Genomic DNA, 24,945 nt, shown 5'->3' on the forward strand with positions numbered 1-24,945 from the left:
GATTATCTGCCAATAAATTGCATTATCTGCAGATATTGATAATTTTTTTAAGGTATAAATATCGATAATTATCACTTTATCACTTTATCGATAATTATCACATTTTATCATACTAAATAAATCAATAATTAATGTATTATTATTATCATTGATAAATAACTGAAAAATATATATTTATCGATGAATTCTATAAGATATTTAACATTAGTAATATTTATTGACAATAATCTGAAAAATAAATAATGTTAATTATCATATTTCGTTAATTATCGGTATTTTATGGTGATAAATATTGATAAAGTGATATATATCATTATATATCACCTGTAAAAATTTCCCGATAACACGCACTTCACTTGTTTTTAGTTTTGTACTCCCATGTATTATTGTTATATTATCATGTTATTTTTTCTATTAAAAAAGGATTATTTTCTAATTCCAGTTTTACTTTATTTTTTTTTAATAGAGTATTATATTTTACTACTAAAAAAAAAATATCAAATACACAGTGAAATTCGATAAACCGGATCTATCGGTTCCACTAAAATTATCTGGTTTATCGGGATATCCGGTATAGCAAAAAAATTTTGATATATTGGAAATCTATTATACTGAATTTTTTTAAAAAATTCATGCTAATAAAATTAATATGCACTATATTTTAATTTTTCATCTTAGTTTTAAGTTGAAAATGAATATAAAATATTTTTAATTGAATATATAAGTAATATATAACTTCAGCCGCCGGAATTAAGATTTTTATAATTCTGGCCAAAATTAAGATTTACTGCATCACGTTACTTAAATTTTATTGGTTAATAATCACGTGATCTGCTTTATTGAATCATTTTTACTATAGCTGGTTAGAAAATTGATCTGTTATATCGAATATCAAGCTTTTACTAGTAAACTCCGGTATATCGAAACTATTTCAATATATGTGATTTGGTTCCAGCAAAAAAGTCCAGTTTAGGGCCAAATCCAGTTTATTGAAAATCCAGTTTATCGAATTTTACTGTGTAAATCTTTTATCAGAAAATGGTCCATATTTTATATTTGAATTAAGTATCATGCATATCACATGATTTAATATTAACAACAATATCACTTTTTTTAAACTTTAGAAAAGTCTAGTTTAAAAAAAAGTATAAACTTTTAAAAAAAGTTTAAAGTTTAAAAAAAAAGTTTAAACTTTTTTTCAGCATAAACTTTTTTTTGGTAAACTTTCCTTTTTCATTCTCCTCCCTTCTCTCTCTTTTATAATCCCCCTTTCCCCTTTTCATTTTTCCCCTATTTTTCTTTCGTACTTCCCTTTTCCCTACTTTTTTCTTTTTTTTTAGACAGATGTAAATTAGATATTCTTTGAATAATTTTGGACAAGGATTTTGGTAAGAAGGAATGTTTTTGGCCTATCTCTTTAATATAACAATTATTAACATTTTGTTTCTTTTCTCTTTTAGGCGAATTTTCATGGGATTTTGGTGAGTATATTACTTTTTTTAAAAATTTCTTTATTTCGTCTAAAAATGATTCTTAATTTCTTTTTTTTTTCTTTTTTTTAGACAGCCTGAACACATAGGATCTCAGTGAGAAATCAGCCTTAGTTTTTCATATTTTTAGTCAAGTCTGGACGTGTAGGATAGGTAAGTTTTGGAAGACAGAAATTTGAAACTTTTAAAAAAAAGTTTTTTAACTTTTTTTTCATTTTTGTAGGAAATCAGCTTTGAATTAGAAACCAAATCCCAGATAAGTTTCTAAAAAAGAATCTGGAGCTTAAAAAGTAGTTTTTTTAAAGTTATTTTTGTTTAATATTTGTAGGAAAATCAACTCTGATGTAGACACCAGATTCCTAAGTGAGTATCGAAAAAATATTTTTGAAAATTAATTAAAAAAAGTTTTTATTAACTTTTTTTATTTCTTTTTTAGGACTCCTACGCCTGTCTTCAGAACCCTTGTGAAAAGATGTTTAATTACAGTAATATAATATCTTCTTTTATTTTGTAGTTTTCCTTTGACTTAATTATCAGGATTTTCAGTATGATAACTGGTTTTTGTGTTGTTCAGGTTGTGAAAATTAGTAGGTTGAAGGTAAGTTTTTGGGAAAAAAATTTTAAAATGATAAAAAATTTTGATTAACGTTTTTTTCTTTATTTATAGGATGAATTTCCGATTTATGAATGGATTGGATGATGAGTTTCGAAATTTTGAAATTAAATTATTTCAAAATTAAATTTTTTAAAGGAAATATTAATATACTTTTCCTCTCTTTTTTATAGGAAATGGATTTCTGGTTCTTTGGTGGATTGGATAGTAAGTTTTGATTTTAGAAACTTTAATTTATTTAGCGATTTTTTTATTAATAATATTTTATTTTATTTTTATTTTACAGAAATCTAAAGAATTACTACGGTGGTTTGTTGATTACATTCCATGTTTATTTTTCATACACAATTGTAGGAATGCATAAATTGATGTTATATTTTATTATCCCTTAAACTGTTTTGCAGCCAAATTTGCCTGCAATTTTGTTTTTTAATTAAAGACACTTAAATATCTTAAAATATTTTATTACATAAACCAATATTTTTGTAATAAATTTTATAGTATTTTCTAAGTAAAAATCAAAAAAAAAGTTCAATTTGATTAATGATTTTTTAAAAGTAAATGATCGACAAATTATAACAAATAGTAGCTAAATTTTTTAAATTGAAATATCTTTTTATCCATTTACCCTAGAAATGTAAAATTACCACCATTAATGCGTTTTAATGAAAAGAATCTGATAGAAATAAAATTGTTCTTCTACAAATATTATGTGATAGGATAACTTATAAAATCTAAAAATTTATAAATTAATATAACTTTTTATTTATCAATTTTAGAGTTATGATTTTATTACCATTAAATGCGCCTTAATAAGAGGAATCAACAAATATAATTTCATCTTTCTATGATCACTAGATCTTAAGATATTTTAAAAAATTCAAAAATTTTTAAAATTAATTTTAACCCCTACAGTTTAAGGGATAATGTGGTATTGATATGATAATAATATTATTAAGAATTATATGGTATTTTAAATTTTTTGATAGATGAGAGAAACATTTGCGCTATATATTGTATATATGTAAATAAATTTTTGATTATTTTAATAAATTGATTTATTATATTTCCGACATATTTTTGAATTTTGATATATAATGAAAACATCCCTATTACATATTTCTAACATATTTTTGATATATAATAAAAACATTCCTATTACATATTTTCATTATATTTTTGATTGATGTTTAACATATTCTAGACATATTTTTATTTTGTATTTTTGACATATACTTAACATATTGCTGTTATCGAGTTACAACGGAGTTAACAGAAATACGTATGCAATATGGTGATCATATTTTAAAAATGTTTCTACCATATTTTTCAAAATTGATAGGTTTCAGTAAAAAAGATTCTAACAATGCAGGTGGATTTCAGAAATTTGACATATATTCGTATAATATTAGTTCTTACACATTTTTTATTACTAGCATTATAGCTAGTAGTGTATGCCTGATAATGAGTCAGTAACAAATGTAATAATGCAACCTACCTGCTGAGTAATGTGGGACAGAATTTTTTGGGACAGACAGGACCGATAGGACAGACCTGGGGTAAAAATAAAAGTTTTTTGGGGAATGTCTCTTTCCTATACTTCTGAAATATCTGTCCCATTTGTTCCATCTATCTGTCCCTCCCCTCTTATTCTCTCCTTTTTTGCTTTCTTTTCCTTTGTTTTCTGGTTTTTTAGTTATATATTTATAGGACAGATGGTAGAGACGGATAGGGACAGATATGTGGGTAGTTGACAGGCCCCATAGGGGTGGGGTGATGTAGGTACTGCAAGACCTGTGGCCAAGGTGGGCAGAGCATAGTGACATATACATCCAACCTGATGACAATCTAGCAGAAGGGCTCTGTAATTGTATCAGATTAATTGTTCATGACAGTCAAAGTAAAGTAATTGATGCAGAAATTATTACAGGAGTTCATATTTGTAATAGGGATGGGGACGGTTTGTTCGGTTCCATTTCGGTTTGCCGTCGGTTCCACATTGGTTCCCATTAAGAAAAATATGAGCTACATGTGTCAAATTAAAGATACAAGTTGAACATATGTTGATTATGAATTAAAAAAATTTTGATTGGTTAACAATCAATAGTTGGTTCATGATCATCATAATTTTGATATTGATCATATTTTGAACCAGTTTTTAGAACTAGTTCAGAACCGGTTCAGTTCAATTTTTAAAAGCTATTAAAAATTGTTTTTGACTTATAAATTTTTTTTTTTTATTTATTGTAAAAATATTAGTGCTTCTCTATTCCCAATAAGATTTTTGGCTCATATAAGTTCGAAATCCACGAGATTTTGATTGGTTCCAAAACTGCTCAAAATTATGTAATCGAACTGACCCCATCCCTAATTGGTAAACATGTTTTTATACCTCAAATTACACTAAGTCCCTTAGATAATAACTTACTGAACAGCTGCAATTTCCAATTCATGTTGCCTTTTCAATGACAATAAATAAATCATAAGGTCAAACATTAATCCAATATGGTGTTTACCTACCACAACTTATTTTCACTTATGGACAGCTGCATATCACTTTATCAAGAGTTACTTTATATCAGCGCATCAAGATACTCATAATATCTGATATACCAAAAATATTGTATATAAAGAAATCTTTCAAAATATTTATTTAAATATAATTGTATTCAATAATAATATAATGAATTTTGTATTATTTCAATATTGTAAATTATAATATAATCAATTTTTATCTTTTTATCTACATTATAATTCAAATTGTAAATAAATAAAAACCCATGCAATATCTAATATACTCAAATATGAAATATAGATCAGAAATTTTATTATTGTATTAATTTAACTTATTAATCCTGTCAGTTGCAGCTAGTTAATAACTAATCAATTTAATTATTTCCATTAGATCAATATTTGAAATTTTGTCAAAATTGTTTAATACTACATGACCAATACAATTAGTTTATGCATAAACCATAAATATTAAAATGTTCTTTTAATTTTTATTTTAATACTAGCTTATTAATCAAACAAAATTTGTTTAATTTCCAATAGATAAATCTATAATTTCTTAATTACATCATAATTGAGCTTATTTTGGATTTTTTTAATTAAAGAAACTTTTTGTACATTCCACAGAAAATTTATTAATGCAAAAAAAAAAATATTTCCATTTATTAGTTTCACAAAAAATAAAACTTTATTGATCAACTAATAATGAAGCAATTATAATAAATCTTCAAATATTTGATTAACAGGAAGAATATTTCACCACTCCTTCATTAATATATTTTCTAATTATAATTTTATGATTACTTGTAATATTACTATAACTTAGTTTATCAAAAATAATATTGAAATGCTGCAAAGGCCGCTTTCTAAAACCTTCAAAAAATCGGTTAAAAGCATCAATTGAATACTTCCAAAATCCACTAATAGATATATTATCTAAAGATTTTGGAGAAAATAAGATAAAAATATCCAATAATTCATCTCCTATATTATTATCATTTTCATTTATAAAAAATTCTAAACTTCTTAATTCTATTATTCTTAAAAATCTACAATTTAATAATAATGTTTTAACATGAATAAAATCTTTAGGTTCAATATATGTATATAAATCACTAATCTTTGGGCAATTATCAACAATTGCTTTAATTAAAATTTCTGCTTCTTTAGCAGTTTTATTGATAGTAACAATGTCAATTTCTGAAATGTTTCCCATAGTTTTTTCAATTAATAAAGAAATCTCTTTAAAGCTAGATAAATGACCTTGCCTTAATATAAGTTGTTGAAGGTTTGGAAATTCATAAATTGCAAGATATTGTTGAATTTCTTTATAATTTTTCCAATGAAGAATTGTTAACTTTTTTAGATTGACAAGTGTTGTTAAAGAAGAAAGTACAATATTATCAATTGAGTTTAGATAAAGACTATTTATAGTAGTTCTATTTCTTAATGCTTTGCTTAGTTCTTTACCACAATTACCAGTCTTTTCATCAACCTCAGCATGAAGACTTAGTTTTTTTAAATTCCTCTGAGCATCAATCAAGTAAAATAAATTAGGAATATTACAATAACCGCTGATAGATAAAGTATTTAAATCTTTACAAATTTGTGCTAGCTCATAAAGAGCATCAGAATTCACAGAATCAATATTAATATATAACTCATAGAGTTGAGAGAAGAAAATTGATGCTCCTGGAAATAAAGTTAAAGGCTGACGAGTTGTCCAACATAAATATTTAACATTTTTACATTGACTAATAAATAACTTGTAAATTTCTTGCTCCATAAGATTTCTTCTATGATCATTACAAAGGTTCTTTAACACTATATTAATGATTTTGTCCACATCATCAGGGGATATATATCTGCAAAAACTTATATAATTAAATAATGGAAATTTTGAAAGTGTTAAAGAAGGTAATTTAATATCATTATTTGATAAAAGTTTTTTTGAAGAGGATGGTAAGAAAGAAAGTATAACATTGCAAAGTTTTTCATTTATTTCACCTAAGAAACATCTCTTCCATAAGATCGGAACCACAATGTTACACCATTTTTTATTAACTAAAAGACAAGAATGTAAAGACTTCTCATCTTTTATTAATACATTGAAGATAAGAACAAGACAATCAAGATTGATTTCTTCCATTATTTAGAGTTTTTTATGTTTTAAAAGAGATTCCCATATAAATTGAAAGTTTTCATAATTAAATGTAGTATTCTATATTAGTCAATATGATTAATTAACATCTACTTGTTAAAAAGTAAGATTCATAATGATGTGTCTTTTTGACAATTATTCTTTAAATACATAATATCTAATAATAATGAGTACAATACAAATGAAAGCGTATAGTTAATAAGTTCTTTATCTATGCAAAATTAGATTTAATAAAAAAACATTAGATGCTAATTAATTAATATCAGTATGATAATCATATATTTTAACATATTTACAACCAATAACTCTTTGATGTTACCAAGTAATTATTATTTATTGATACCAACCATACTAATTTCAGAAATAAAATCTATAATCTGCATATTTCAACACTCCCTCATTAAAGTATTTATTAATAATATCTTTATGTTCTTTAGTAACATAATTACGATCAATGCGTTCATCATATCTTATGATACCAAATGAACTTAAAGGTTGTTTTCTATAACTCTCGAAAAATCGTTCACAGGCTTCAATTGAGTATTTCCAACATTCACTAATTGCAATATCATCTAAAGATTTTGGAGAGAATTTTACTAAAACATCTAATAATTCATCCCCTATATTACTATCATTTATATCCACGAAAAATTTCAAGCCATCTAACTTTATTGTTTTTAAGTTTCTACAATTTAATAATAATGATTTTACATGAATAAAATCATTAGGTTCAATATATGTACTTAAATAATCAATATTTGGACAATTTTCAGCAATTGCTTTAATTAACATTCCAGTATTTTTGGCAGCTTTATTGGCAGTTTCAACAGAAATTTCTAGAACACCTCCTTTAGTTTTTTCAATTAATAATGATATTTCTTTGAAACAAGATAAATTACTAATATTTAGGTATCGAAGATTTTGAAATTCAGATATTGCAAGATATTCTTGAAATTCTTTAATCTCTACTTCATAATTTTCCCAATTATAAATTGTTAGCTTCTTTAAGTTAACAAGTGATATTAGAGATGAAGGTATAATATTTTTAACTGAGCTTAAACAAAGATTACTTATCATATTGTTATTTCTTACTAATGCATTGCTTAATTCTTCTCTAGTTTTTTCATCACCCTCAATATTAAAACATATTTTCTCTAAATTCCTTTGAGCATCAATTAAGTAAATTAATCCAGAAAGAATTTGGGAACAATCTGAAATACCGTAAATATATAATGTGGTTAAACTTTTACAAATATGTGCCATCTCATAAAGAGCATCAGATTTTACGAAATCAGTATCAATACGTAATTCGTAGAGTTTGGAGAAACATGTCGATGCTCCAGGAAAAAATGGTATAGGTTGACTTGTATTCCAAAATAAATGTTTGACATTGTTACATTGGTGAACAAATAACTTATAAATTTCTTGCTCTAAAAGACTTCTTTTATGATAATTGTAAAGTCCACGTAACACAGTATTAGCCATTTGTGATACATTATGGCTTGCCGGAAATTCACAAAAATTGATATAATTAAAACATGGAGATTTTAAAATTGTTGAAGGTAATAATTCAATCTTATTATCTGATAAAAGTTTTTTTGAAGAGATTGGCAAAAAAGAGAGTAATACGTTAAAAAGTTTTTTTTCTGATCGAAAATTCATATCGGAACACCATGTATGTTTCTTCCATAATATTGGTACCGCAATATTACACCATTTTTTATTAACTAATAAACAAGAATATAAAGATTCTTTATCATCTTGTAGTATATCGAAAATAAGGATAAGACAATCTAAATTGATTTCTTTCATTTTTAAGATATAAAAGAGGAAATAAATTACAATTACTTTTATATATAATAATATCATAATTATTTATTTCGTCACGTTATCAGATAAAATGACTGATAGTATCACATAACTATGATGCAACAATCAGTATAATCGAAACACAGTTAATAAAATATGGTTAAGCGCAATTTATATAATCGATCTAATTGGGTAGATCTTTACACAATATGTATATTTTTACATCATCTTAACAATTTCGTTGATTATTTAATATTTTATTAAGAAATGAAAGGAAAACTTATTATGTAAAAAATAAATAACTTGATTACAGGACAAATTCCTTGAAATATTTGAGATATAATATATATATATATATATATGTGTGTGAAAATTATATTACTTACGTCTTATGATTTAACTAAAACTTGAATATTTTATAACTCCTTCTTCAATATATTGTTTAACCATAATTTTATGTTCTTCAGTAATATAACTTCTTCCATGACAAATCATATAAAAATAATGTAAAGGTCGATCTCTAAAACTTTCAAAAAAACGTTCAAAAGTATTAATAGAAAATTTCCAACTTTTACTAACAGTTATATCATTTAAACATTTTGGAGAAAATGAGATTAAAATATCTAATAATTCATCCCCTATATTATTATCATTTTCATCCATAAAAAAATCTAAACTATCAAATCTTATTGTTTTTAAATATCTACAATTTATTAATAAAGATTTTATATGAATAAAATCTTGAGGTTCAAGGTAAGTAAATAATAATTTAATATTTGGACAATTTTCTGCAATTACTTTAATTAACATTCCTGTATTTTTAGCAATATCCCTATCAATATTAAAAATATCAATATGTGAAAGATTTCCTTTGGTTTTTTCAACTAACATTGATAATTCTTTAAAACATGATAATCCATTAATATTAAGATATTGAAGATTTGGAAATTCTGATATAGCAAGATATTTTTGTAATTCTTTAATATCATCTTCAATATCTTCATAATCTTCATTATTAAAAATTGATAACCACTTTAAATTAACGAGTGATGATAAAAATGAAGGTGGAATAGTACCAATTGAATTAAAAGAAAGATAACTTATCGTATTACATTTTCTCGTTAACGCCTTGCTTAAATCCTCACAATTTCCTCCTTTAAAAATAGTACAAAGATTTACTCTCCTTAAATTTACCTGTGCATCAATTAAAGAGACCAATCCAGGAAGATCTTTAGAAAAATTATGAATAGATAATGAATTTAAATTTTTACAAAATTTTGCCATTTCATAAAGTGTATCAGAATTTAATGAAAAAACATCAATAAATAAATTATAAAGTTGAGAGAAACATGTTGATGCCCCAGGAAATAATGATAAAGGTTGTAAAGTTTGCCATCGTAATTCTCCAATATTTTTACATTGACTAACAAATAATTTGTAAATTTCTTGTTCTAAAATATTTCTTTTATAATATCTTGTAAGATCTCCTAAAACCATTTCTATAATTTTTCTTATAACTTCATTTTCCGGAAATTTACAAAAACTAATATAATTAAATGTTGGAGTATTTAAAAGAATTTTTGATGATAATTTAATATCATTAACCAATAAAAGTTGTTTAGAAGATAAAGGTAAACAGGAAAGTATTATATTAAAAATTTTTTCTTCTTTTTGTTCGCTTAAATTATATAATGAATATTTCCATAAAATTGGAACTACAATGTTACACCATTTCTTATTAACGAAAAGACATGAATGTAAGGATTTTTTATCTGTTCGTAATTCATCAAAAATAAGTGTAAGACAATCAAAATTAAGTTCTGTCATATTGTCTTTAATTTTTAAATTTATATATATTAAAAAAAAAAAAAAAAAAAAAAAAATGAATACAAAATTAATCAACAATACGTTTAATTATTGTTTATATGTTATTAATGTTATACAAAGTCATTCATCTGCATCTAGTTACATGAATTTTATTTTTATAGCTAAAAAGTAAGTGAGTTGTCGATCTTTTAAGGATTATCTCTATATAACGATAATACCTGCGGCAAAGTTAATTTATATTTGAATTTGCAATATTCAATCAATTAAAATTTATTTAAAAAACTTATCGATATTACGTTTCATTAAATGATGTGCGTAGATTCGTACCTTATTATTTTATCAAAAATTTATACACAAAATTACAACGAATTTCTCTTCAATGTTGTAAAAAAATTGATTATGAAAAAATGGTCAAAACTGGTCAATTAAAAAAAAAAAAAAAAAAATAGAGCGAAAAATTATGATATAGCTTTCCGCAAAATTTGATAGCTATACTCAGTCACAAGGGTAGATCTGCCTGGGTCTTAATTTCACCGAAAATCATTTCACTGACGATTACTTCTCCGACAATCACTTCACCGATTCACCGATTGCTGACTAAATGTTTCACTGAAAGTTATTTTACTGACAATCATTTCATCGACACAAAACTAATTAAAGAAAATTTAAATTATTTTTTTTTTTTGTTCATCACAGCTAAAAATACCAGATATTACGATAGTAATTAATGAAAAAATTTAAAAATTTGAAGTTACATATTAATTATTACTAAATTAAGTCTATATTAAAAAATGATTTTTTTTTTTTTAAAAAAAAATTATATTTATGGCCAAAGTTATGCAGAGCTATGCACTAACACGTGATCAAACGGCCAGCGTTATGCTGGGAACGGTCCGTAAGCGTAAAAATTACCATACATGTCGGTAAGATATCTAAACGTTAGGTGAAATCATTATCGGTGAAGCAATTAAGAATAATTAAGAAGGTTTTATTTAATTTTGTTATTACAGTAAAGATAAATGTAAATGATGGCATATCATGTTTAATGTAAAAAAGCTTATTAAAAAATAAATTTGCAATAAATAAAAGTAACTATTTAATTTCATTTTTCAGTCAGATAGAATCATATTGTCATTGTAAATAAAGCAAAAAAGGTTGATTATATAAGATATATCTACAAGTAAATCATGTATCTATAATTTAAACTATGCAATAAGATGAAAATTTTGAAATAAGGAAATTAATTGGGAATATCTCATAAAATTAAAAATAAAGAAAGATAGACAAATATTTGCTATTATAGAAATCTATAAAAAGAAATGGAATTCTTTCAATTTTGATCATAAATTTTAACATTCAATATATCTTATAAAGGTACTATCCTAAATACTTACCATTTTTAATGATGCTTCATTTCCAACAAAGGACACTTCATTCAAGAGGGTAACTAGACTTGAAAGTAAGTAATTGACTTTTTGCAATTTCACACAATTAATTCTGTAAAATAACCCAATTAAATACAAAAAGTACCCTGGTATAGAAAAATGCTGACGTTTAGATTTTTATACCAGAAATTAAACAACTGTATATCATTCGTTAAAATAACAAAAAAGAAATTCACTATATTTATCGTAATGAAAATATTAAAACAGAAGTGACAACTACAAGATAAAATTAAATGAAATAAATTACTAAGTATCAAGGAAAAAAGTAATGTAGTTTTAAAGGGTTTGCTAATATTTAATAACAGTGACAGTATATTAAAGAATTCTTGTCAGATTCTTCTATCTTGTTAAATTCTCTATACTCTTGATCTTCTAGTAACCTTAAGAAATTATATCAGAAACACTCATGCCATTAGCTTAAATTCTTCTTGACCAAAAAATTAACTTTTAAATAACAATATCCATTAGAACCAATTGTAGGGTATCAATTATAAAGTAAACCAGTATAAGCCATAACCATATAAACCAAAGTTAGTGTGGCTTTTTTCTCTTGATACGAAAGTATAGTTCGCCAGTGGTAAATTCAGCAATATCTAAAAATTAATATATAATGCAACGTTGAATAACATACTATTATACTAATATCAAAAGCTTCTGAAAAAAGAATAAACATATTTTTTAAAATCTTCAAAGAAAAAAATTATAAATTATATCTCCTTCTATAGTTTTATATCCTTTCTAGTATTTGCCGCCATAATTTTACAATTTTTTTTAACATAGTACGTAGTAACAAAGAGTATATAATTAAAAAGATTCCAAATGTAGTAGCAGTAATTAATCAGTTAGGACATCTCAATTATAGGTTAACATGTTAACACTATTTTAAACATAATTCTGGTCAGATTTTAATAATACGGACCAGAGATATGCATGCGGTCACGCGTTCTCAAACTTTAAGTTTCGACATTCTAATCATAATATTAAATCGAAACAATTTTGCGGCTAAAAAATATTTCTAAAATATAAATTTTTGATTAAGACTCTTGGCTAACCAATTGTTAACCAGTCCAGTTTGGCTGTTTTTTACGGTTCCGACCTCTAAACAGAATGATTATGTAACAAATAATTAAATAAACTATTTAGTGATACAATCAATGATGATTGGATAACACTATTATCGTCATTTAATAGATAGTATGTTAGAACTTATAGCGCGCGGTTGAATATTCTTTTTAATTTAGTACTAAAATTAATAATATATTTGAGAATACTGTATTTACATAGTTTAATTAATGATTGTTCAAGAGGCTTCGGGTCTTTATCATTATAAAACTAATAGCAACTTTTCATAATTTTACTGAATAATATATAATTTTGAATCTTTATAAGATTGGACAACAAAAAATGAAGATTTTCTTGCGTTTTCTCCGCCAATACTATCACGTGTGTAAATACACAGTATTGAGGTCTGGAACTTCCTAATATTACAGATTTTTAAAAAAATTTCTATTGGAACGAATGGTAAAGCAACTTGACTAACTTTAAAATCAACAATGTTGAAGTTATTTTATTAAAATTTTTAATTTATGGTGTAACAACAATAAGAAGTAATTCATACCAAAGATAGTTTAATTGTACGTTAAAGAAGCCTTAAACCTGGACTCAAAATTTGATGCATAAAACTCATCTTTTTTTTTGTAATTTTTATATGGTTTTAAATCTTAAATTGGGTACTATTTTAGGGTTATTAACTTCTAATGTATTACTAACTCTTGGAATTACATTATGAAGCGCCATACTGGTCAGATGTGATGTAATTTTTGGTAAAATATGGATCAGATCCAAGATAAAATATGGGAAGATCCGGGATGAAATATGGATTAATCCATTTTCACCCTAGATAAATCCGGCGCTTCATATTACATCATTATATAACCATTGGTTCCCTCCATTATTACAAGTTTCATATTCATCTTTTACATGGTCGTCATGTGATGATCATTGAGTTATTCTGTTATACAAATGGTACTAAATTATGGCACTAACACTGTATAATTTTTAGGGTTTAATAACTAATAATAATAGTATAAAAGAAACAATTTTTATATAAACTGTATGTATGGAGAGAATTTTGAAATTTGGAATTGTTTTAGAGTAATTTGAAAATAAAACCTTTTTTAAAATTTATAAAATTCGTAAATTTCAGATATATTTATACGATGAAATCGATCTCATTAACAATATTTCATCTTATGACTTAATTTGGCTTATTTGTAATAACATTTTGTCAAAAAAAAAAAAATTTCACTAAAGTGATTTCAATATAATAAAATTAATAAATTTGTTTACTATATACTAACAGAAAGAATTATGAATGCATTAAATTACAGTGTTAATGAATGAGCAAAAATTATTTCAATATACTGTATTATTGTAAAAAAAAATTTGCTAAATTTATAATATTTTAAATCTAGTTACTTAAAAATATTAACTAAAAAAAAATTTTTATGTCATTGTCACTAGTATAATGTACATATATGTTTTTCTTAATAGGGTAAAAGCCAATAATAAAAAGTTCCCTTTAGACGTAGAGTATGATGGAATATGATAAAAGAATAAAAAAACATGTTATTATTTTTTTTAATAAGAAGGAATAAAATGGTTCATACCGATAATGACTGGTGGATTGAATAATGATTTAGCTCATCGATCACATGAATTCTTGAAATCCTTCTTTTAAAATCTAATTTTAAGAAGGAATAAAAAAAAATTAGTATATAAACTGATAGATAAGTTTCTTATTTATAGAACCATCATCATTAAATTCACTTAAAGTGGAATACCTAACTAAATTGTATGTACACAACTTCGAAATGATATGAATTCTTTAACAATGACTTTCGACTATCAACAGGAATATAGGATAAATTTCAACTTTGTTTTCAAAATGTCAAATAATGAATTAAGTATATATATTTTATTTCTACTAATAATTTATTGATAAATGGACAGAGCGCTTTATTTTTTATACCAATAACTATAAACATATTATGTAAAATATAGTCAAGATAGTACTTGCTGTCAATTAATCAATTTTCTTGTAAATAAATATGTTATTGAATGAGGGAGTAGCTATATCGGTCACAAGACCGAATGATTGGATGAAAATGGGCCACGTACAAAAGGCTGGGCTAATCTCATTAATAAACATAATAAACACACGTGTTTTTCCATTTGATTCTTCATAAATTTCGCTTACTTTACTAGGAAATTTCTAATTCTCATAATTCTATTCAAGTATATTGTTATCAATTATAAATAAATAATTTTTAAGAAAACATAATACAATTAATAAAATTAGATCTTATTATTCCAAAATTGGAATAATTTCATCCGTTTAAAAATAGAATAAAGTAACTTTTTTTATTTTTATCTTCTTTTATTTCGTACATTAATAAAAAATTATTCTGGAATTGATTGGTAATTTTTGTACAAATCTATTGTACTTCTTCTTAGAAGAAATATTTCAGTTTTATCAATATCAATCTGAATCAAAATCTTCTAATTAATATTAGTATAATATATCATTTTTTTTATAGTGGAATGATGTATTATTACGTAAATATATTGTGAATTTTGTGTTGATTCTCAACCAATCCAATGTGATAAAAATCTGACGCAGTAAAGTATTATCTATTGAAAAAGTTACACAATAGTCTTTTCGATTACTCACCAAAAAAAGCCATTCTCATAATAATTATATATATTAATTCAATAAAGATCAATAACTTTATACATACATTCTTTTTCTCTCAACACATCTACCATTATACATTTTTTTTCTGTTAACACATCTACCATTTCTCAATTCCCAGTCAAACTTTTGTTTACTAAAATTATTACAACCCTCCAAATTAATATTCATTTCTTTAGCTTGTTCAATCATTTCTTTTTCTTCTTCAACAATACTATCCCATTTCTTAATTACAAATTTCCATAAACATTTCTCACATCTTACTCTACCCATATAAACTTCCAATTTAAACTTAAAACCGCAAAATTGACATTCATTATTGTTTCTTCTAACTTTATCATTCAAATTCCCTTTCTTAGTATTACTTAATTCCAATGCTTTCTTCATTTTTTCCCTATCCTCATTTAATATTTCAAAATTATTTCTATTCCCCAATTCTGGTGCACTCCTAAACCTTTTTATTTCTCGATTTTCATTATGAAATCTGGTATCATTTTTCACAACTTCTGACCATTCCCTTTCATCATAATTGTTGTTAACTGTCCCCAAATAACCATTAACTTGTTCATCCCATGACTTGCTTATAATCGGTTCTCCCCATTCATTACTTATACTTGTTTCATTAATTTGTTCATCCCATAACTTGCTTGTACATGGTTCTCCCCATTCATTACTTATGCTTCGTTCATTAACTTGTTCATCCCATAACTTGCTTGTACTATTTGTACTCGGTTCTCCCCATACATTACTACTCGGTTCTGGCTTATTCACTTGTTCATCCCATAACTGATTTTTACTCGGTTCTCCCCATTCATTGCTTATGCTTTGTTCATTAACTTGTTCATCCCATAACTTGCTTGTACTATTTGTACTCGGTTCTCCCCATTCATTACTACTCGGTTCTGGCTTATTCACTTGTTCATCCCATAACTGATTTTTACTCGGTTCTCCCCATTCATTGCTTATGCTTTGTTCATTAACTTGTTCATCCCATAACTGATTTGTACTCGGCTCTCCCCATTCATTGCTTATGCTTTGTTCATTAACTTGTTCATCCCATAACTTACTTGTACTATTTGTACTCGGTTCTCCCCATTCATTACTTATGCTTTGTTCATTAACTTTACTGAGTTCTCCCCATTCAATATTTTCACCAGCATCATCATGTTTCTTCCACATCTTTTTTTCCTTCTCCTTCCAATTTGGATTACTTTCTTTTTGACAATTTAAACATATGTAATTTCGCAATTTTATTTCATGTTGATGTTTTCCACAAAACTTATTTCTTTCATCATAACATTTACAACTAATTTTACCATTATTTGGTCTTCCTCCCTTATAAATATATCCTCCATTTGCATTCATATCAATAACCCCTTCTGGAAACCCTTTTTCTAAATACTCTTCATATTTCTTCCATAACTGCACTGCTCGATTTGCTGGTTCTCCATTAAACTTATTAATTGCTTTATTCAACATTATCAATTCATCCTCCTTTACAGTAATTATTTCACATTCTTCACGATTCTTTTCACACATAAATCCCTCATAATTACTACCATTAGATCGATAATGCTTTTTCCAAAAATTTCCATTATATTTTTCACTATTCTTTGGAAATGCGTAATTATTGCAGCTTGTACATTTTTCAATACCCTTATCCTCTAAACATTTTTTACAACTTTTACCATAAATTTCCCCATGTATAATACATTTATTTCGAATTATTTCTTCAATAACTTTTTCGACAAATACTAATTTCCCATCCCTAATTTCAGTTTTATGACAATCCAAACACATACAATCCTTTTCAATAAATTCTTCCCCTTTATCATATATCATCATGCATCTTGAACAAATTCTCATATTACCACCTGTTCGTTGATAAAATTCCATCAAAAATTTTCCAATATCTCCTTCATTATCAACATATTTTTTAAATTCCTCACTTTTTGCATATTCTTCCATTTGTTCAAAAATAGTATACCCATATCTTTTAATAATATCCTTTTTCTTATTAATCTTTTGTTCTAAACTTTCCCATTCTTCTTTAAACGAAGTATTTTCACCTAGATCAAGAATTTCAATTTCATTACTTCCATTTCTCAAACATTGATTAATTTGTTGCTTAATATTTTCCTCCCGATTTTTAACTAATTCCCCAAATTTGCTCTCGTAATAGAAAAAACCCATATTTTGATATTCTTTAATTTCATCACATATTTTGCAATTTTTTTCATTCTCATACAAATTTTTACAATTTTTACAAAAAAATCTAATCCTAATTTGTTTCTCACATTTTTTACATGTACATCCATCATTTTTTTCTTCGTATTCAACAGATTTACATTCCTCATAATGGGTTTTAATATATTCATCGCATTTTTCTAATTCCTTTTCCCATCCTAAAATTCCTTCTACAATTTCTCCATAAGATCCTTTACAATTTTTAACTTTAATCCTAATTTCCATAATCTTATCTTTACCTTTATTACTTTTATTCCTTTCAAGCTTACATCCATTACATAATTCATGCTCATAATTCTTTAATTTCCCATCACATTTTTCACAATACTGATCATTCTTATTAATATCTTCTTTATCATCCTTGATATCACTAAATTTTTCATTAAATAATTGTAATAGTTTTGCATCTCTTCCATTTGCTTCCTTAAGCTCTTGTAACAATTCTTTAACTATTCCATATTTCCATTGGTCATTCTTATTAATATCTTTATTATCTTTGATATCACTAAAATTTCCATTGAATAATTGTAATAGCTTCGCATATCTTTCATTTGCTTCCTTAAGTTCTTGTAACAATTCTTTAACTATTCTGTTATTACTCATTTTAAATAAGGAAAATGTTGAAGAAAAATATTGAAGAGTGGTTGAAAAAATATTGAAAAAATATTTAAAGAAGTAAGAAAATAGGTTGAAAAAATATTGAAAGAAGAAAGAAAATAGGTGAAGAAATTTTCTAAAATACCTTAAATTATCTTCAAAAATTCATGCTATTTATACATTAAATTTTAAATTTTATGTATCATATCTTCATATTTCATGCTTCTGAATATTTAAAACCAATTATTATAATTTTTATAATTGAAACTTGTAATACACAGTAAAGTTAAAATTGTTTCAAACCAAAAAATTTTGTTTCTTTATTACATTTACACACACATCATAATAAATAAAATATACATATATAACTATTTTAAAAATTTTATGATTATCTGTAACAATATTATATTTAAATATAAATAGTATTAGACCAATTATTGTAATTTTGATACCTGTGTGAAATTGTTTCATTTCTAATTTATGTTTTTATCTTGGATAAAATATTAAACAAAATTAATTTTAGTATAATAATTTTGTTAACTTAGTCAATAACTAAAGTTGTAATTGATACAGATTTATTTATTATGTTTCATACCTTTATTTAAAGAAACCACAGAAATATCTTATATTATTATTGATAAAAAACATTGCATAAATGTTGCAAAACGTTTTTTATCTTAAAAAATCTCAAAAAAAAAAAAACGTTTCGCAACATTTTTTGTCAATAACAATATAAAAACACTTAGAAAAAAAACGCGCAAAAATTACTACACAAAGAAATATTATATTTTTGAAGGTTTTAACCACTTTTTCAATTAAAAAAAATAAATATTATATTTCTTCAAAGTTCAATCATGTAGCAACCAAAGAAATTTATGAATACAAAATTTTTTGATAAATATATATCATTCTTTCTATTTATTAAAATTACACAACATAATTTAAAGTAAATTTCTTTTTACTAAGAAGTAAAATTAAGTGTCAATCAAAAAAAAAAACTAGAGTCTTTAAAGCTAATGAAAATCATTAGAATAAACCAGCCATATTAGGAGAGTGTTTTCAATATTATCAACAAAAGAAACAAATATTCCAATTGAAAATAAAATGTGAATAAACTGATCAAATTAAGAGAATGCCTTCAATGTTATCCATTAAATTAAGGGAATGTTACAAATAAACCATTTACGTTAATTAGATCGATTTTCAAATCAAATATTTTTTTTTGTAGCTTTTTAAATAAACTAGCATATTTAAAATGAGAGTAACATAATAAGCCAAATTGATATTTATGGTGAAAAATTTTAAGTCATTAGAGAATGAGTAACGAAATTATACAGTAGTTCTAAAAACCGTCAAACTATAAGGATTTTAATAAGAATACAATGTATATTAGAAGCATAAAGACAAAGAGTTAAAATATTGCATCAAATATCAATTCAAACTATAATTATATAAAAAATCTTTAAAATGTTATTTGTAAAAAAAAAAGCGAAGCTCAATAATTTTTTAATCCTACCAAAGATGATTATAAATCACATGTAACCGGCATCAATATAATTTTTTTTCAAAAATCCATTCTCTGCATATTCCAATTATTATCGCAAGGTAGATGAAAAACAAGTACAAATCATCAGATTTCATTATTATTAATTAATATCATTTTCCCTAATTTCTTTGACATAATTTTGAATGATCAAAAGAAAATTCACCTTTCATATATTATTACAATATCAAATGTAATATGTGAATATGCAACCCACATATCATTTCGTTAAATCATTAAGATTAAATTATTCAGTAGTTAAATATTTTAGTATTGCAAAAATTGTTGTAGCTTAAATAGAATTTAAAAACTAAGTTTAAAAAAGCTATACTGTATATGACTGTACCGAAGTACTAATTTCGTAAATGAGTAAATATTGGATGTCAGTAATTCTCTGTTCTTTCCGTTATCGAAAAAAAACATACGAAAAAATTCTTTTGCTTTTCATATTTAAATTTTTTATAATTTATTGCTCGAGTTTGTGAAGTCAAAAATAGACTGATATTTCACATTTCGATAAGTAATCTCAGAACTTTTTAGAAAGTAGAAGTGAGTGATAATGGTGTTTTAAGCCACATATTAATTACTTTTTAATTTTAAAATTGCTACGAATCACCGGAAGCGATTTCGCCGGCGATTTTGTTATCAAAAAATGAAATGCGTTACCTAATTCTGGCCAATTTTAAAAAATCACGTGACACCGGCGAAGCTCGCTTCGGCAATGACCTTTATTAAACTTATTTGTTTTTTGTTTTAATAAGCTAAATAAGCAAAAGAAAATGAGCATTATAAAGTTTGTTTGTAATTTATTCAATTGACACTCTTATATCTTGAAAGTTATTTAATCAAAATGACAAATATTATTTAAGCAGTATATTCAAACAATATATTCAAGTACTTTATACTTGACTTGTTTATCTTGTACTATACTATATTATAGCAGAAGCAGGACCGCCAGGACGGCCATCATTTTATTTGAAATTTCATATATCATAATACTACCAAAATTTACTGGAAATCTTATTTTATATCAAATTTTAATAAATAGATCTTTATACAAATCAAATCATTATTGGCCAACTTCTATAAGTAAACAACCTTTTAATTTTAATAAGCAAAAGTTATAATCAACCGAATTCTTTATAAGTAAAAAACTGTACTATAAGCACAAATGTTGGTCAATTTTTTTTAATTTAAGCTAATGACGATCTAGGTTTAAATATTATGAATTTTTCTCCTGTTTAAGTAACTTAATCACGTGCAATGATAAAACCATGGTGAAAATAGAACTCCAGGTTCAGTATAAAGTCAATTCAACATATATATATTGTATAGTATTACTTTTTTTTTATAGATTATGCATGATGCAAAGAATATCTATACAAAGCTTTAAACTTCTTCCATGTATAACCATCGATTTTCAGTGCCATTATTCGATTTTATCACATAATACATAAATCTGTTAATTTTGCTCCATTGAAAGATATTAATCTATCTTCAAATTTTATACATAAATTTATTTTTTTTTTTAACCAAATCATAACATTATTGGCCAAGTTATTGAGCGTTAAATGATCGGCAGGTAAATTATTGTGATAGACCATTTGATTGGTCGATTATCATGTGATCATTGATCATTTGTCTGTTCCTTTTTTTTGTGCGACAATTGCGAAATCCATTTTAGAAAACATAATAACTAAGTACTCAATTACACAAACTGTTGATCTACTGTAATTAATACTCCCACTGTCCACAAACATAATTGTTTTAACTTTCATTATTAAAATGTCTGAAAGTGAAACTGAATTATTTCATCAAAATAAAAAAGCATCAGGAAATGGCAAAGAAGTTTGCAATGTATAATTTAGCAACTAGAAATTATAATGGAAAAGGAACAGAAAAGAATTTAGTAAAAGCCTTCCATTGGTATCAAAAAGCAGCAAAAAATGGTGTTGTACATGCAATGGATAATTTAGCCATATGTTATGAAAATGGAAAAGGAACAGAAAAGAATTTAGAAAAAGCCTTCTATTGGTATCAAAAAGCAGCAGAAAATGGTAGTGAAGTTGCACAATTTGATTTAGCCATATGCTATAAAGATGGAAAAGGAACAGAAAAGAATTTAGAAGAAGCCTTTTATTGGTATCAAAAAGCAGCAGAAAATGGTAATGAAATTGCAATGAATAGTTTAGCCATATGTTATTACAATGGAGAAGGAATAGAAAAGAATTTAGAAAAAGCCTTTTATTGGTTTCAAAAAGCAGCAGAAAATTGCAATAAAAATGCAATGGATAATTTAGCCATATGTTATTACAATGGAGAAGGAATAGAAAAGAATTTAGAAAAAGCTTTCTATTGGTATCAAGAAGCAGCAGAAAATGGCAATAAAAATGCAATGATTAATTTAGCCATATGTTATTACAATGGAGAAGGAATAGAAAAGAATTTAGAAAAAGTCTTCTATTGGTATCAAATAGCAGCAGAAAAAGGTCATATTAATGCAATGACAGGTTTAGCCAAATGTTATTATAATGGAGAAGGAACAGAAAAACATTTAGAAAAAGCCTTCTATTGGTATCAAAAAGCAGCAGAAAATGGTAATGAAGTTGCAATGAATAATTTAGCCATATGTTATGAAAATGGAAAAGGAACAGAAAGAAATTTAGAAAAAGCATTTTGTTGGTATCAAAAAGCAGCAGAAAATGGTAATACTGAAGCAATTTTTAATTTAGCCATATGTTATAAAGATGGAAATGGAACGGAAAAGAATTTAGAAAAGGCCTTCTATTGTTATCAAAAAGCAGTAGAAAATGGAGATAAAGAAGCACAATTTTATTTGGGTGTTTGTTATGAAGAAGAAATTGGTATTGAAAAAGATGAATTTAAAGCCACTTATTGGTACCAAAAATCAGCTCAACAAGGATTTAGCAATGCAAAATATAAACTTGGGTTCTTTTATAAGATTGGTAAGGGAGTGAAAGAAGTTTTAAAAAACCCGTTTAAAAAAGTAGAAAAAGGAAGTTTAGGCGCAAATAAATGGATTGAAAATGCTTTAAAACATGAAAAAGTTAAACTTATATCTTATAAAGAATCAAAAAATGCTGAACCACTTGATGCAGGAAGTTTTGGAATAATATCAAAAGCAATTTGGACTAAAACTAATAATTATGTTGTTTGCAAAAAATTAACTAACACAACTCATATTAAGAATGATTTGTTAGATGCATTTATTCATGAACTAAAAATGCACATGTACCTTGATTATAGTGAAAGAATTATACGTTGCTTTGGTATTAGTTTAGGTAATTTGAAATTTTTTTTTTACATTGCATTTTTGTTATTTTTTTAATTTCCTATAAATTATTTTTAGATCCAAAAACAAATGAATATCTTCTTATTATGCAGTATGCTGATGGTGGAGAACTTCAAAATTATCTCAAAAATAATTTTAGGAATTTGACATGGAATGATAAGAAAAAATTAGCATTTCAAATTGCAGATGGGTTAAATTATTTGCATTATGAAAATATTTTTCATAGAGATCTTGTAAGTATTAGTACTTATTATTTAATGTCATATTAGTACTAGCAATAATTTATTTATGTAATTTATTCTTTTTAGCATTCTAAGAATATAGTCATTCATGAAAGTAATGCTAAATCACAGATTTTGGTATTTCAAAAAATCAAAATAATCAAACTTCAGCTTATATTGGTAATTTTGGTGTTGTTGCTTATATGGGACCAGAACATCTTAAAAATCCAGAATCTTCATCTCCATATACTAAATCTTCAGACATCTATAGCTTTGGTGTATTAATGTGGGAAATTTCCAGTGGTCATCCTCCATTTGAACATTTTGATGATAAATGGGCACTTGCATATTCTATTGTTAATAATAATAATCGTGAAAAGTTAGTTCCCAATACTCCTGAAAAATATGAGAAACTCTATACAAAATGTTGGAGTCAAGAACCTAGATTAAGACCAACTATTAATGAAATATTGGATGAATTTGAAGGAATGGATTTTGGAAATGATATCGGTAATTTAATTTCTGAATCACAAACTAGTACCGAATCTTTGGAACAACATCAATTCATTTCAAATTTGATTGGTAAGTTTATAATTCGTTACTTATTAAAATATGATGTTGAATTAAAGATATTTTATGCTTTATTATATTTAGTTGACTGGAACGAACAATTGAACAATACTCAAAGCAATTAGATTTTCAGAGTTACAAAAGATAGTTATGTTTTTTCTTTTTAATAAATAAAATTGAACATACACTTAATTTTAAGATTACTAACAAAATCACCAAATATTCATGCAATATTTTCTATGTAATATATTTGAATTAAATAATTTAGGTCAATTAAAATTTATATAGTCATTTTGCTCCTATATAAAAAAAATTCATTCTTAGCTAAAACCTGAAATAAGGTTTTTTTTGTTAATTTAACTGTTTGTATTTCATAAATTTATATCCATATTTAATGTACAACATTACAATAATAGAATTTTTCAAATAAAATTGTTGTTTTTATACAAGTAATATAAAAATTACATTATATATGAAAAACTTTTGATTTTAAGAGTCCGCCTTATAAATTAATTCATTCAATTGGATTTATATATCATTTCTTCAAATATTTACTTCTTACCAGATTTTTTTTTCAATTACAACTACTAATTATCAAAACTTAGATATCTTTTAGATATGTTAACTTTTATATCAAATAGATGGCAAGTTTTTTAATTCTAGCCCGAATTTAGTTTATAAAGATCCCAACTGAAAATAATTACATTTCTATCTCGTAACTTGTACTAATTATGATAATTCTTAATCTACACAGTTTTACTAATAAAACTTTAAAAGTACATATTTACTAATTAGTAAAATTACGAAATGATGATAGTACGTCAAAACTTGATAAAGCGAATAC

At 25.0% G+C, this 24,945-nt stretch overlaps 5 protein-coding genes across 5 annotated transcripts; 1 reads left to right on the forward strand and 4 right to left on the reverse strand.

The window, feature by feature from the left end:
* Window positions 1-5,353: 5,353 nt before the first annotated feature.
* On the reverse strand, window positions 5,354-6,763 carry OCT59_028859 (uncharacterized protein; the record flags this gene model as incomplete). The annotated part of the gene is made up of 1 exon (XM_025327287.1): window positions 5,354-6,763. The coding sequence occupies one exon, from the start codon at window positions 6,761-6,763 to the stop codon at window positions 5,354-5,356; it is 1,410 nt and encodes a 469-aa protein (XP_025172053.1).
* Window positions 6,764-7,132: 369 nt separating this feature from the next.
* OCT59_028860 (uncharacterized protein) lies at window positions 7,133-8,587 on the reverse strand (the record flags this gene model as incomplete). Its single annotated transcript, XM_025327286.1, has 1 exon — window positions 7,133-8,587. The coding sequence occupies one exon, from the start codon at window positions 8,585-8,587 to the stop codon at window positions 7,133-7,135; it is 1,455 nt and encodes a 484-aa protein (XP_025172052.1).
* Window positions 8,588-8,980: 393 nt separating this feature from the next.
* Window positions 8,981-10,411, reverse strand: OCT59_028861 (uncharacterized protein; the record flags this gene model as incomplete). Its single annotated transcript, XM_025333485.2, has 1 exon — window positions 8,981-10,411. The coding sequence occupies one exon, from the start codon at window positions 10,409-10,411 to the stop codon at window positions 8,981-8,983; it is 1,431 nt and encodes a 476-aa protein (XP_025172051.1).
* Window positions 10,412-15,646: 5,235 nt separating this feature from the next.
* OCT59_028862 (uncharacterized protein) lies at window positions 15,647-18,460 on the reverse strand (the record flags this gene model as incomplete). Its single annotated transcript, XM_066147612.1, has 1 exon — window positions 15,647-18,460. The coding sequence occupies one exon, from the start codon at window positions 18,458-18,460 to the stop codon at window positions 15,647-15,649; it is 2,814 nt and encodes a 937-aa protein (XP_065994304.1).
* Window positions 18,461-21,834: 3,374 nt separating this feature from the next.
* Window positions 21,835-24,306, forward strand: OCT59_028863 (uncharacterized protein; the record flags this gene model as incomplete). Its single annotated transcript, XM_066147613.1, has 5 exons — window positions 21,835-23,299; window positions 23,368-23,543; window positions 23,619-23,646; window positions 23,703-24,113; window positions 24,186-24,306. The coding sequence occupies 5 exons, from the start codon at window positions 21,835-21,837 to the stop codon at window positions 24,224-24,226; spliced, it is 2,121 nt and encodes a 706-aa protein (XP_065994305.1). The 3' UTR covers window positions 24,227-24,306.
* Between the last annotated feature and the right edge of the window lie 639 nt (window positions 24,307-24,945).

Source organism: Rhizophagus irregularis, chromosome 8 (assembly GCF_026210795.1).
Source record: "Rhizophagus irregularis chromosome 8, complete sequence".
Taxonomy (NCBI): domain Eukaryota; kingdom Fungi; phylum Glomeromycota; class Glomeromycetes; order Glomerales; family Glomeraceae; genus Rhizophagus; species Rhizophagus irregularis.